The sequence below is a fragment of the Typopeltis vanoorti genome, chromosome 23, assembly GCF_054136105.1.
Source record: "Typopeltis vanoorti isolate ZY-2024b chromosome 23, IOZ_Tvanoo_1.0, whole genome shotgun sequence".
In the NCBI taxonomy this organism is placed as follows: Eukaryota; Metazoa; Arthropoda; class Arachnida; order Uropygi; family Thelyphonidae; genus Typopeltis; species Typopeltis vanoorti.
Genome location: NC_143571.1, coordinates 43,525,001 through 43,539,665, shown reverse-complemented (window position 1 = coordinate 43,539,665; position 14,665 = coordinate 43,525,001). Strand labels below are relative to the sequence as shown.

Here is a 14,665-nt window from a genome sequence, read left to right as displayed (position 1 = left end):
AAATGGCTTTTGGTCTTTCATGTTTGAAGCAATCCGTTGCTTCGTAATTTGCAGCTAGTTGAAAGAATTTGTTGGGGTGTACAGATGCTTTTGAAAAGAACTTTTTTGCTATAGTTTTCAGGAAAGTGTAAATATACGGGACATCTGTGTCTCGATGGAGTTGCACATTTCTTATTAACCATGGGGCGTTCAGGATCATTCGTAGACATTTATTTTGCACTCGTTGTAACTTGAGAATATTAGTATCAGCGATATAGCTCCAAGCCGGAGAAGCGTAAGTGAGTATAGTACGAACCATCAGTTTGTAGAAAAGTCGTTTGAATCTGGTGTTTACTCTACTGTTCCTGTTGATTAGAGGATACAGTTGAGCAATCGCTTTTGATGCCTTTACACAGAGAGCCTTGATATGGCAGCTGTAAGTTAGCCTTCTGTCCAGTAGTACACCAAGGTATTTGACGTCTGTTTGCCACGGGATTTTTGTGTTAAATAGGAAGATGTTCCCCTTTAGGAAGTATCGGACTTCTGTTGAATAGCATGGCTATGTTTTTCTGGGGACTCACCTGCAGTCTCCATTTGGAGAACCATTTTTCAATCAGCAGTAGGTTTTATTGTAGTTTGTTTTGATGGCAAGATGCGGTTGTAGAGATCTGGCTAATATTGCTGTATCATGCGCGTAGAGGGCCATGATAGATGACAATGGATTGTGCGGGATATCACACATGTATATGGAAAACAGAATCAGTGCTAGTAAGGATCCTCGTAGGACTCCAACCAAGATACGTTTCTGTGCCGAATCCGCACCGTTGATCTTGATTTCCATACGCCTGTCAAAAAAGGTATGATTTAATTAGATGAACCATTTCCAATGATATTCCAGTTGAGATCAATTTATGCAGCAATCCGAAATGCCAAATTTTATCAATTGCACTGGCTATGTCAAGAAAACCAGCCCCAGTGCATTGATGCCATTGTATCCAATTGAGATGTATTTGACTAGTCTATGTATCTGTTGTGTGGTACTATAGAATTGACGGAACCCAAACTGCTCTTCAGGAAGAATGTTTAATTTGTGTACGGAGGCTTGGAGTCTGGTAAGAATACCTTTCTCTGCAATTTTATCCAAATTTGAGATGAGGCTGATTGGCCGATAATTTTGAGGCAGGTACGGGTCTTTTCTGGTCTGATGGATTGGAATTATATCCGTCAACTTCCAACAGAAGGGGAAATGTTTGAAACGGAGAATGGAATTAATTATGTTGGTCAAATGTACAATAGCTATGTGAGGCAGCAGCTTTAACACCTTGTTGGTGATGCAGTCAGGTCCAAGAGCCTTTTTGTTTTTTAATTTCTTGATTATATCATATATTTCTGCTGGTAATGTGGGTGCAATTTGATTGGATGAATTTACAGACGATTGTAATGAACATCTGACATGTCGATGGATATTGTAGATGTGACTGAAGTCTAGATATTCATATGAGGGTTTACATTGCTTGTAAACCCCTGCTATTGCTTCGGCTTTATCTGCATCAATGTGGATGAGGCCTAGATCTGTTTGGAGAGGGGGAAGAGATTTGTTTTTGTTTTTGATCTTTCTGATTAGATTCTCAATGGAGTGATTGTCAGGAGACACAGAAGTCAATCGTTCTTCCAAACGTGACTTCTATATGCTTTAAGGGCATCTCTGACTGCAGAATTGAGTCTATTCAGGATTCGTTTGTCTTGTGGTGCGCGGGTATTGTGAAACCGTTTTCTAGCCTTGTTTTTCTCCTTGGTCAGGTTCATGATGTCTTCTGGCAAGTGGTTGGGCCTGAGGGCAGTTGTGGAAGTAGTGACTGCTGTAAAGGCTGTGTTAATTTGTTGGATCAGGTCTTTAACAGCTGTTTCAATTTCTTCTTTGGATTTTATAAACAGAACGGGACCAACATGTTTCGAGAGTACTTTGGTACCTTTCCCAGGATATGAATGAGTGCGTGTGTGTCGGGGTGGGGAGACAGTTTTTCTTGGTTTTCCAACTGTAGCAGTATTGGATTGTGATCCGATGAAAGATGATTTAGTGTCATTAAACTGTACTGGAGTCTCACATTCTGCTGTATGACTATGTCCAAGACATCAGCAGTGCCATACGTATTATAATGGGTAAGTTCAGTGGGACCTGTCACAACCGAGTTGTTGGATCCTGTATAGTTAGCAAGTATGTGACCATTTCTATTGGTAGTTCGACTGTTCCAGGAGGGATGCTTGGCGTTTAAGTCACCGGCAATGATGACAAGCTCTCTGATGCCCAATATGTCGTCCAAATCCGACGGTATCACACGACTGAAAACATTAAAAGAAAACCTTAAAAACATTCCTATCTACCATATTAATTTTAGTTAATAGAGATTTTGAAACGGTGTGAGATCGTTTTTAGATTCTTATCTCAAGTATTTTTCATGTAACGAATTCTCAGAGATTCGAAAGTTAAAATATTTGTTACAGGGATATTTTTAAGTTATTTCAAACGTTATGAAAAATAGCGTTGGGAATCAGCTTCTCAAAATATTAGATAATGAATCGTCTTTAAGAATTAAAATTAAAGTGTAATATTAGATGATAATTATGATATTATTCTTTATATAATGAAAAGGTGACTTGTTGCTGACCAAATCCCTAGTGCCATCAATGAGTCAAATGGAGAAAGATCACATTTTAACTAGTATAATAAATAAAATATGTAAAATAGTCTGATTAGTGAACGCGATTTATAACTACGGCTTCAAACTGACACACCTGCTGTATTATACTATTTTCTGCATTTACTATAAAATTTCGAATGCAACTCATCCGCCACAGTGGATGCAAATTGTTATTCTATTGGATGTCCATCTGCATACTTGTGCTAAATTTGGTTTTCAGAAATGACTAAAGAAAATTATGGAATGACACATAAAAGGCATACGGAACTTTATTTTCCAGTCCTTGGAAATATTTTCTGTTGGTGTAAACCATTTTAAGAAAGAATCAAGAAACAATTGACGATATTAGAACAGAGATCAATCTGAAGATAAATTTAAAGAGCTGTTACATTGTAGAACATCTACGACCTATTATCAGGGTTAATAGCATCATACAGACGTATCCTAGCCAACACTTGTCAAGGTATATCTGCTAATACGTGGAAACGATGATGTCTGGTCTGTGCACGTACCAAAAATCCTAATAACAACAAGATAAAAAAAAAGTAAGTATTTAAATACGCAATGTATTGTAGAAGAGCAAACCTTCTGCAGCAGTTGCATCCGTTGAAGTGAAATCTTCATATAAAACAAAGATACAGTAAAGTTTATTTAACATGAATGGAGCCATCATTAGTTATCCAGACGTAGGCTAAGTGTTTACAGAATAAAAAAATATTACAATAAAATAGCTATATATATATATATAAAATTGTATTTAAAGAAATTGGCTGAGATTATTGCATTAAGTGCGAGAATATCTGAAGGTAATGATTTTGTACGTTCCATTAAGTCGTGATCATTTATAAGAAGTATATGAACGATGAAATATTGCCCTTCAGATTTTCTCTTCTTTCGATTTCCATATTAACACCCTTTCTGATTTACGCTTACGCCCAGACCTGCATCTCACTGTGCAGGTATTCGAAACCAAATCTTTCGGAATAGGGTGCTTAATCCTTATTCATGTAGTGTGTCTGCATATTGCGTGTGTTCTTGTGGTCAGTTTGCCTGTTTTGAGGGACGAAAAATTCCTCTACTTCCTTACGAGACCGGCTTACTCACCATTTGATTGAAAACGATGATAAAGGTTCTCTGTGTCATAGATGGAATTAGACCCGGGTCTTCCCAACCACAGGGCTTGTATAAATCAATTGAGCTACGGAGGTTCCAACGTATATCACTTTTCGCATGACCATTGCTTTCATTTTTCCATTTTTCTTCTTACCACTCTTATCATATTAAACAATCATTTATATTAACAAAATTTATTCATGTTTACAAATACTCATCATCAATCACTGTCTTCAACTAAACATTTTTTAAAAAAATAACAAACATCACATCTCAAAGATTTTCCGTTTTTTTCGACAATATCCTTAAAACTACGCTATCCAATCTGCTGAAAATCTTATCCCAACTTCCCAAAACTAAATATCGGTTACATATAGAGCCTTACAATTTCCATATATTCGATAACATCTACAAAGCTATCAAACATTCAAATTACAAACTCGTATTCACCACTAGAAATAAACTACAGAAGTTTTCAAAACATTACCACAACAGCTCATATTATTATGGCATAACGTTGTATATAAATGTAAATGTCAACCTGGCTGTAAAACATCGTACACTGGATCGCCCACTATGGGTTCTTTGCAATCACTTCTTTATTGAACATTAACGTGGTGGTAATATCTCTATACTAGACTTCTTATATCCGACAGTAAACATAAAATACAAACAAAAGGAGGAAAATAACTTTAGCAAAAATCTCACCAATGAAATATCACAATGAAAACACTCCTCTCAAATTTGATTTTCAAGATAACACAAACGGTTTCCTGGATTATAACCTGACCAATAACGCCACAAATACAAAAAAATATCCAATCTCGCCTTCATGGAAGTGGAATAAGAAATGTTATTTCTCTTTGCTCTCAAATCAATCCAGTTCTAGTTATCAACTTTTCATGTAGCAAGCTTCAAAATGCTTTCACCTTTTGATACTGTTTGATGACGATTTCTTCAAACAGCCAGCATACCGTTATTCAGCTATCTTTCCAAGCATTACTACTGTTTTTTAATTTTTAATTCTAAAGTGCAAAATGCTGTGCAACCATGAAAGAAAATGTCCATCCGTCTGTAAAAGATTTCGTTTACGCATGACTGTTTTTTCCCTCCTAAAACACTGTAAATATTCCTTTGTAGCAATTCATCGGAATGAAAAAGAACAGACAGAGAAAGAATACAGAGCTCTTTCTATAAGCATATAGTAGTCCATTAGACGATTGTTATCACGAAATCCACTCAAGAAAACATTGAATTAGAACTGTCGCCTCAACACCCAGACGTCAAATCTTGATAAGTAAGGGCTCTCTTGACCAGCCTTGTAGTCTTCTTGCAGTTGTCGAAAGCTGACAATGATCTCATATAGAAGTGACACCATGACGGTTATCCTTTGCCATTTATTTGTCGCCTATCTTCCGTTCGAGGATATTTGGCCTTTGTAAGCTTGTCGTATTCACTTTGTGATTCTCTTTCTACAAACGTTTCTGGAGAAGTCCAAATATTGCTTTTCTAATAACCGCCTAGAAGGAGGCCAATTCTTTCGCATCTTCGTTTCACATGTCAAGAATTATCTCGGCACTGTCAACATCAATATAAACGGCAGCCAGATGTCTTGAAAATATGCACAACTTGTCTTCTTCTTTTTTTTTTTTTTTATCGTATCGCGAGAGAACGCGATCGATGTAATAACTCAGATATTAGCCACTGGCATATTTTATTTAATACTAAAAAACGGAAAAATTGAATCTTATATACTGTTTATCTTTCAGACATTTATGTTTAATATGGCACCACATGTGTGGTTAATATTATTTTTTTTTTCTGTTTTTCAGCTATTTGGTGATGTGGAGGTACGGCTGTTTCGTCGCTTTGGTGATGTTACAAGTTGCTTTCGGATATGAAGTCGTGGAAACGGAAGATAAGTTAGTATTTAAACCAGATTGGATCTTCTTTTCATTTTAAGGGAACTATTACAAATTATATTATATGTTAATAATATTAGCAGTGTTTCCAATGGTAGTTAACTGTTAGTAAATAGATGACTCTATTGGATGAAGATGAAAGGAAACAATGGTAAGGCATAGTTTTCTTGCAATATTTTCATTGTTTAATTTTAAACTTGGGCTATAATGTCTAGATATATTGTTGTATTAAAGCAATAATGTATATTGCAAGGAATACAGATATATCTTTAAAATATTATATTATAAAATATATTAAAGATAATTATCTTTAATAGATTTTATAACATCTACTTCAGCGATGCTGTAGATTTTGCGCAGGCTCCACAAAATTGTTCAACAGCTTGCTTTATATTCAATCAATGCATACAATAGGTGAAGATTAGGAGAGGAATAGATGAAAAATCCACCATAACAGAAAATCTGTGCAAACTTCATATGGGTGGAACCGACTAGCTAATCTCATTCAACACTGGTAGAGTTAGCCAGTTAGAAGTAACATAATTGGGGAGTAAGGTATTAGTTGCTTTCAAGAATTATCTAAAAATTGTCTCAAAACAATAGCCCTATTTATCCGCAATCACAAATAATAAGGTATATTAAATCCCCTCAATAAAAATGCCGCCTGTTTCTAACTATATGATGTTCAGAGATGTTACCTCTAATAATACAAATTAATTTCTCATGAATAAATAAGCGAAAGGTGTGGTTCTGAAAAATGAATAATAAATTTTCTCACTTCGTTATTCATAAGTCATCAAAGATATATTAAGGGGCATCGTGATTAGTACAATGCTTTACATAAAGATGTTTGTGTTTCTGTATGAAAAAGAGATAAAAATCTTATAATAATTTAATTATATGTAGTTATAATGGAAGAGTTAAAATAAATACAATATTTGAAGTTAATTATTTTAAAAAGAAAATTATGCTATATTAAACCTAATAACACCTTTTTAATTTTGCGTTAGTATCAGTATATATACTGCCACCTATAGAATTATTATGTTGTGGGTGTTTCCTCCTGTGTGGTGGCCAGAATGAGAATAGCTCCACCGCAAATCCATGCGTGTCGTAAGAGGCGACTAAATGGACGCAGAGTTTCGAGAGTTTTGCTCTCTCAGGTTTTTTTCCGAAATTTCGCTCCCGGTAAGGTGTGCTAGGATTTCTGGAGGTTTGCTTGGGGGTGCATATTTTGAGTCTTCGGGGAGGATGTCCTCTGGCACTGCCTGGTGAGGGGCTTTGTCGGTGGATGCTTTTCCCTGGAATATGAGCGGTTGTGCTCAGTGGTGGGGTGAGCCCGTCATCGAGTAGAACCAACGCTGAGCTGGACGGTCTTTCGGCCACTATGGAATGGTCTAGGGTTCGTCCTAATTTTTAGAGGGTGGCTTTACTTAATAATCTCCACCGTAAATCCATGCGTGTCGTAAGAGGCGACTAAATGGACGCAGAGTTTTGAGAGTTTTGCTCTCTCAGGTTTCATCCGAAATTTCGTTCCCGGTGAGGAGGGCTTAGATTTCGGGTGGTTTGCCTGGGAGCGTAAATCGAGTCTCCGTGGAGGGTGTTTTCTGGCACGGCCCGGTGAGGGACTTTGTTGATGGATGCTTTTCTCTGGAATATGAACGGTACTGCTCGGTGGTGGTGGTGGGGGGGGGGGGGGCGTCCCATCACCGAGTGGAGCCAACGCTGAGTTGGACGGTCTTTCGGCCACTATGGAGTAGTCTAGGGACTGTCCTAATTTTTAGAGTCCGCTTTACTTTAAAAAAAGCGCCAATGCAAATCCAAGCATGTCGTAAGAGGCGACTAAATGGACGCTGAGTTCCGAGAGTTTGCTCTCTCAAATTTCTTCCGGAATTTTTCTCCCGGTGAGGGGGGGGCTTATTTCGGGGGAGTTTCCCTGGGAGAGCATTTTGAGTTTCTGGGGAGGGTGTTCTCGGCGTGGCCCATGAGGAGCCTCGTCGGTGGACGCTTTTCCCTGGAATATGAGCGGTTCTGCGCGGGTAGTGGGGGGTGGGCGTCACTGAGTGAAGCCAACGCTGAGTTGGACGATCTTTCAGCCACCATTGAGTGGTCTAGGGATCGTTCTAATTTTTATACAGAGCTTTACTTAAGAATTTCCCCAATGTAGCTCATGCATGTCGTACGAGGCGACTAAAATGGGTACCCTGGGAGGGTAATGGATGGCAATGCTGTAGCCAATGAAGTTCTGAGGCGCGGCTATTGCTCTTACCCTCCTGCCATGATCAGAGCTTTATATTGCTCAATAACACCTTATCCTTACACTGTCCTCTACAGATAACGGGGAAGATGAAAAGCATTCTTGCTTCGCCCTTTTAAGCCAGTCCTTATAAGGACTTATTATGTTGTGGTATCCAATGACAACTGTGATTAAATAAAACTGAATTATAATCACTCATTTGGTATGGCGTACTGAAGAAAAAAGGAAAAATCGAGCCCTTCCTTGGATTATCAGGAAGCTACCGCGTGATAATCCAAACAAGATAACCATGCATGAAAACAGGATCATAATCAAACCACAAACTTTCTTTGAATAAGAAACAACAAACATCACTCATTCATAATAAGAATTTAGTGAATAGCTTCATAGATGAGCAGGCTGTTAACTTTTTATCATTCGAGCCATTTGTCTTTCGGTTTTAAATACCTGGGTTTGAATCCAGTCGATGAGAGAGGAACCCTGATAGGATTTTCAATTAAAGGTGAGTTAGCCAGTTTCATACAGATGTGACAGTTGTTTTCCCTTTCTCTAACCTAAGACGTTCCTCCAGTTTACTGATGTAGCCAATGCAGAAGAGAAGCGCTGATTACAATGATACGTTGAATAGAAAGAATTAGTTTAGTTCCATATCAATAGGCAGAACGTTGCAAAATAAAGAACAGTTATATGCTACCGATTCATATACATGCCGGTTGGGAATATCCCTTCAGGATATTCCCAACCCGTAGTAGCAAGCTCATTCCCCTTCTTTATACCCTGATATAAATCAAATTAGGGTTTTAACTCCGCAGTCCAAACACTGTTTGACTTATGTAATGTCTGTAACTACATTACGCAAGAATGGTATTATACTGCATGTTTGAATATTCAATTAATTAGTTTAATTAATCACTTTAACCATTGACAATGCAATAATATTTCATAAATCACAGATTGTTTCTAAATCCCTTGTGGCATTAGTGGAAGCCCAAGCTTAGGCAGGACATACACATTTTCGATAACACCTTAATTTCCATACTGCATTGTTAATCATGTTAGATTGTATGATGAATCATGACTTAGAACGTTCAGACAAACCGCATCACCTTACATAAGTATAGGTTTAGTACTTAAATCGTCATTTTCACTGGATTATCATTAGATGTTTCTTTGTATTGCATCATCTATCATTCCCACGGGTTTCTGTATAATGTAATAGTTGCTACTATTGCATCAGAATTTTTGATGCTATAAATAGAAGCCAGTTGTCGCATTTTTATGCTGAGATCGGTATGGTTACGTCCCATTAACACCTCGCAGAAAAAGTGTGATTCAAGTTTTGAATAGAGAAGGCTATTCCTTTCGTGCAATAGGTAAAAGGTGATCTGTAGTCAATGTAGTGTGGTACGACTACTATCGAAAGTGAAGGAAACCGAAAGAAACTGAAGGACTGGAAGAACGCCATTATCTACACCATGCGAAGATACAGTTCTAAGGCAGCTTTGCCTAAAAATCGCCGTGAGTCGTTCAGAGAACTGAAACGGGACTGATAGCAAGGCGCTCTAAAAATGAAACCCTTGTTAACAAAAGTATCAGATTGGCTCAGTTAAATTGGTGCAAAGAGAATGCCAAATAAATCCCGGATCAGTTGAAAAAAGTAATTGTTCCGAAGAGAAAAAGTTTAACATGCAGGGTGCATACCGCAGACAGACAGTTCGAAGACGATGGGGGAAAAATTCAACCCTGACTGTCTAGTGCCAGCAGTCAAATTCTCAGCCAGTCAGATGATCTAGGACTGCATGTCGTATCAATGATGTTGAATCACTTGCATTTCAAAAAAGGTTCAGTGAATGCACATGTATATACCAGAACATTTTAGAATTGCTGCCTACTATCAGAGATCACTCTACCGTAACGGCGAATTGCATCTTTTAGGATAATTGCTCCTTGTGATATATAAGTAATGCTATTATAATCCTAAAATGTACCATACAACTTCAGTTTAGTACTTAAAAAGCTTCAGTTCTTGTTGCAGGTTAATAAGTGGCTTAATGAACACTGGACTCAGCGACTACCGTGGCCACGAAAACAGCCCAGATCTCAACCCAACTGAGAATTTGAGGTACCAGATGGAGACTGATTTACAAGAATAATCCAAAAACCACATCGGGAGCTCTAAGAAGCCATTATAAGTGTAGGAAACTATGAGTTGACAGTTGCATCGATCAGAAAATTGATTTTGTCAATACCCCGCCGATGTCAAGCTATAATAAAGGGAAGAGAAGGACCCACGATGTACTAAACAGCGAAAAATTTGTCTTGTTCTTGTTTGCTAATTATCTCAGATCATGTACTAAAAAGAGCCAAAGATGAATCAAAAATAAAATGTTTTATATATATTGTAACTAGTATTTACTCGGATTGTCGACATTTGAAATCATAATTTTACTGACTAGGAACACCGAGATAAGCTAAGATAAAAAAAATTTAATTAAAACACAACTAGTTTCGTCGGAATGCCGAAATTTAATTGTACAAATCGGGTGTACAAATTAATGCGATAATTCGTACATCCGACTTCTTCAGGTGTACAAATTATTACAAACTGGAAAAAAAATAACAAGAGAAAACATGGACTTCTCATATAAAACAAGTTAGGAATAACAACAGTCAAATTTGAACTGGCGTCCGCATGGCAGATGTAGCCTGAGGTGTTAATGAGTGGGAACTAACTCGAGAACGCCAGAATTGAATCACTGCGCTCTGTGAGTCAGGTAGGATATAACTTAAATTGCTGTTCATGTGTGAGGGATAAAGAACCATTTCTTTGGATTCTAAAATGCGTCTTTCTAGTTCGTCAGCGTATTTATGGATATTAGTAGTAAGATTCCAGTTTGACTGTTGTTATTGCTAACTTGTTTATAGGAGAAGTCCATGTTTTATCTTGCTATTTTCCCAGTTTGTGATCATTTGTACACCTGAAGAAGTCATAAAACCAGTTGTGTTTTAATTAAAGTTTTTATCTTACCTAATCTCGGTGTTCCTAGTCAGTAAAATTATGATTTAAAAACACACACACACATATATATATATATACATACATACCGTAGAATCCACATTATTTCACACAGTAACATATCCTCTTAGGGTTAGACACCAAGAGATGGCAGCATTTGTTTACCCGTCTCTTCACCTGTTCCGTATTTAATTAATGATAGACATGGGCCAGCTATTTCTGATTGGCTACCGGTGGAGATTAAACTCCACCAGTAGCCAATCAGCCTCCGAAAGCTAGATAGGGTTAAAAGGACTCGCCTATATATATATATATAATATTTTTTATGTAATTATTTCCATAATGAATAAGCAAAATTACAAATATTTGTAGTAATAATATGAAAAAATACCAAGAAGTAAAAAAAAAAACTATGACGGTAATGATAAAAATGTGCATATGCTTTAAATCTTATTTCAAACTTCAATTATTAATTTATTTCTTATTAATTAACACATGCATATTTCTTTTCAGATTCAAAAAGCTGAATGATAAGCAAATTCTTGATGAACTAGTACATCGTACTGGCTATGACTTCAGAGTTCGTCCCACAGGCAAGTGATTCTTATCTCGTGAGAACATTATACGTGCTTAGTGTATTTCAGTAATGTTCTCGTTTATAAAATTTCGACGAATTGCAGTGACCAGTCTATATAATTCTAAAGGATCTAAAATATTTAGTTTTTCTCTCTACATGCAGCATTTTTTAAACCAATGTTTCAGCCCATTTTGTAGCATCGCATCGCCTTATATTTTCGTCGTTGCACAAGAATCCAAAACATTGAATTTCACTCATTGACAATTGACATTTATATCTTTAAGGGTGAAGCAAGATGCTTTTCATATTCCCCGCCGTCTGTTGCGGTTACAATGAGGGTAAAATTTACGAACAGTTTGCTCGCCCTGAATGGGCATGGAGATTATGCATCGTTATAGGAGGCTAATATAGCATTTGGTCTTCTATATTTGAATATGTCCGTTGCCTCGTATGCTGCAGCTTGTTGAACCAAATCGTTGGGATGTGTGGACGTCTTTAGGAAAAACTTGAACGCTAAGGATTGTACAAAAGAGAGAATATAGGGAATATTTGTGTCTCTGTGGAGTTGGTTGTTTCTAACATACCACTGGGCATTCAGAATCATCCTCAAGCACTTGTTCTATACTCGTTGTATTTTGATAATTAGTAATAGAGGTGTGGCCCCAGGCTAGAGAGGCATAGGTGATTATAGGACGAATCGTCATCTGGTATAGTTGCAATTTGATTCTGTTGCTGAGCTTGCTATTTCTATTAATTAGCGGATAGATCTCAGCTGTGGTTTTAGATGCTTTTGCGCACGCAGACTTGATGTATTCGTTAAAAGATAGCTTTTTGTCGAGAATTACATCCAGGTAATTTGTTTCTGTCTGCCAAGGAATTTTAGTATTGAATAGTAACACATCTCCTGCAGGAGACATTGGCCTTTTTGAGAAAAGAACGGCTGAGCTTTTCAGGGGGGGGGGGGTTGACTTCCAATCTCCACTTGGAGAACCAACCCTCCAGCTTTAGAAGGTTTTCTTAAAGCTTTCTGGTAACGAAGTGGGGTCTGAGAGATCTGGTTAGTATTGCCGTATCGCCCGCATGCAGGGCCAAAATGGAAGTCATCGGATTGTGTGGGATGTCTGACATGTATACAGAAAACAGCAATGGAGCCAGTAGAGATCCCTGCGGCACTCCAGCAAAGATATGGCGCTGGGACGATGCAGAACCGTTGATTTTAACTTGCATTGATCTATTCTGAAGATATGAATTGATTAGATGAACCATTTTTAGTGAGGTACCGGCTGAGATAAGTTTGTGCAGGAATCCAAAATGCCAGATTTTTTCAGGTCTAGGAAAACAGATCCTGTGCACTGGCGCCAGTTGTAGCTGGTGGTGATGTATTCGACAATTCTGTGGATTTGTTGGGTAGTACTATAGTGTTGTCGAAAACCAAACTGTTCTTTGAATTTGAATGTCACTCATTTTCTCCCACATGCATATTATACTATATCTATATTATATCCATATTATACTATATATATATATATATATAGCATTTTCTAAAGTCAAAAAAACAAAGCTGTGTTTTGGCTTGCTCGGAGCAGCTAATTTAATACCCACAGTCAGTACCTTAATGAATTCTAAATAAATAAGTAAATAAAAATATGGGATGTGATAAAAAACTAATATAATACTTTATATTAGCTATATTAATATGATATCATAACATAATACTTTAAATCCATAGAAAACATTTAGAATAATCCAAAAGTATTTTCTAATGAATAAAAGTTATCAGAAGTGTAGATTTTACGTATGAATAATAAAATAAATCTACAGTTGGGAACATTCGATATTCTACAGCGGTCAATGAAGGCGTTTTCATTTGTAGCTCACTTATATTTGTGCGAGCGTTGCAAATTCCCAACCGGCATCAACTACAGCGGCACATAAATACAGAATTATTGACCGATCCCACGCTTTCAAGTTGTTCCACTTAACGTTCATGACGTCAGAACAGGGGCAGCTCACCTGAACTAAGAATTGAAGTTCAGGTTTGTACCAGTACCTGCTGGAATCATCTGCTTCCTCATGATTCGATTAGGAGAAAGAAGGGAAAAAACAGATAAAATCTTCCAAGTTTTTTAAACTTTATATTGATTTATACAACTCGTCGTAATTTTTAATACAGTGTTGACAATTCCAGTCTTTGCTAAAGTAACGTATCTATTGATTATTTCTCTCTCTCTCTCTCTCTCTCTCTCTCTCTCTCTCTCTCTCTCTCTCTCTCTCTCGCCTAGTGAGAAGCAGAAACAAAGACAAATATAGTTTATTGCAAAAAATCCTGCTTTTCTCGAATTGTGTGCGTCCTTGTCAAATAACCTAGTACAACTGGTATAAAGACAAGGGAGTGCACGCTAAATGCTTGTATTGTATATAATACTGGAAATGGGCGTGATTTAGGATTTACAGGCAAGCTAGCTGCACTTGTTCCACATCAGTGTCAGGGAAGGAAAATCCTATAACTTTCATATGAGATCAGCGAATCAGTATTCAATTAAAGATTAATTAGCTTTTCTTGTTTTTCGAGGTTCAAAGAAAGATATTTCGTTGTTACGGAACATTGCATACTGAACTCAGCTTCAGTTTTTGTGTATATATATATATATATATATATATATATCAGGGGGAATGCTGGTCTTGAAATTCACGCTTGCTCTTGTTATCATTCAGGGAGTGAGAGGTGTGATTGAAATCTGATTGGCGAAATAATGAATTACTGACCATTTAAAACTATATATTTAGAAATGTATGTGCATTTAATCATACAAATACAGCATTTATTTTACAAATGATATTCTATCTTTTTCAATTTAACTGAATACAAATTCTACCCTACGGTTCTTCTTTATGAACTGGTCAATAACATCGTCATAAAAAGTTGGTTGTAACTTAATTTCCCAAGCAACACGCACGCTTGTAAAAGGCTGTCTGAAGCTCACTGGCTAGAGCTACTTGGACTGCGTATGGCCTGTGTTTAAGACGAAGTGAAGGGAGTGGAAATGGCTATGCGCGAGCATGAAATCACAGCGCTGCAGCGAGGACCTCGAAGCTCCGACA

At 37.2% G+C, this 14,665-nt stretch overlaps 1 protein-coding gene across 2 annotated transcripts in view; it reads left to right on the top strand.

Annotated features, from left to right (window-relative positions):
* LOC150093807 (glutamate-gated chloride channel-like) overlaps positions 1-14,665 on the top strand; it is a 228,489-nt gene that overhangs the window by 188,556 nt on the left and 25,268 nt on the right. For both annotated transcript variants that reach the window (XM_090412550.1, XM_090412549.1), the window contains exons 4-5: positions 5,624-5,713; positions 11,500-11,579. In XM_090412550.1, the coding sequence (XP_090268676.1) occupies positions 5,624-5,713; positions 11,500-11,579 (170 nt within the window). The remainder of the gene's footprint in view (positions 1-5,623; positions 5,714-11,499; positions 11,580-14,665) is intronic.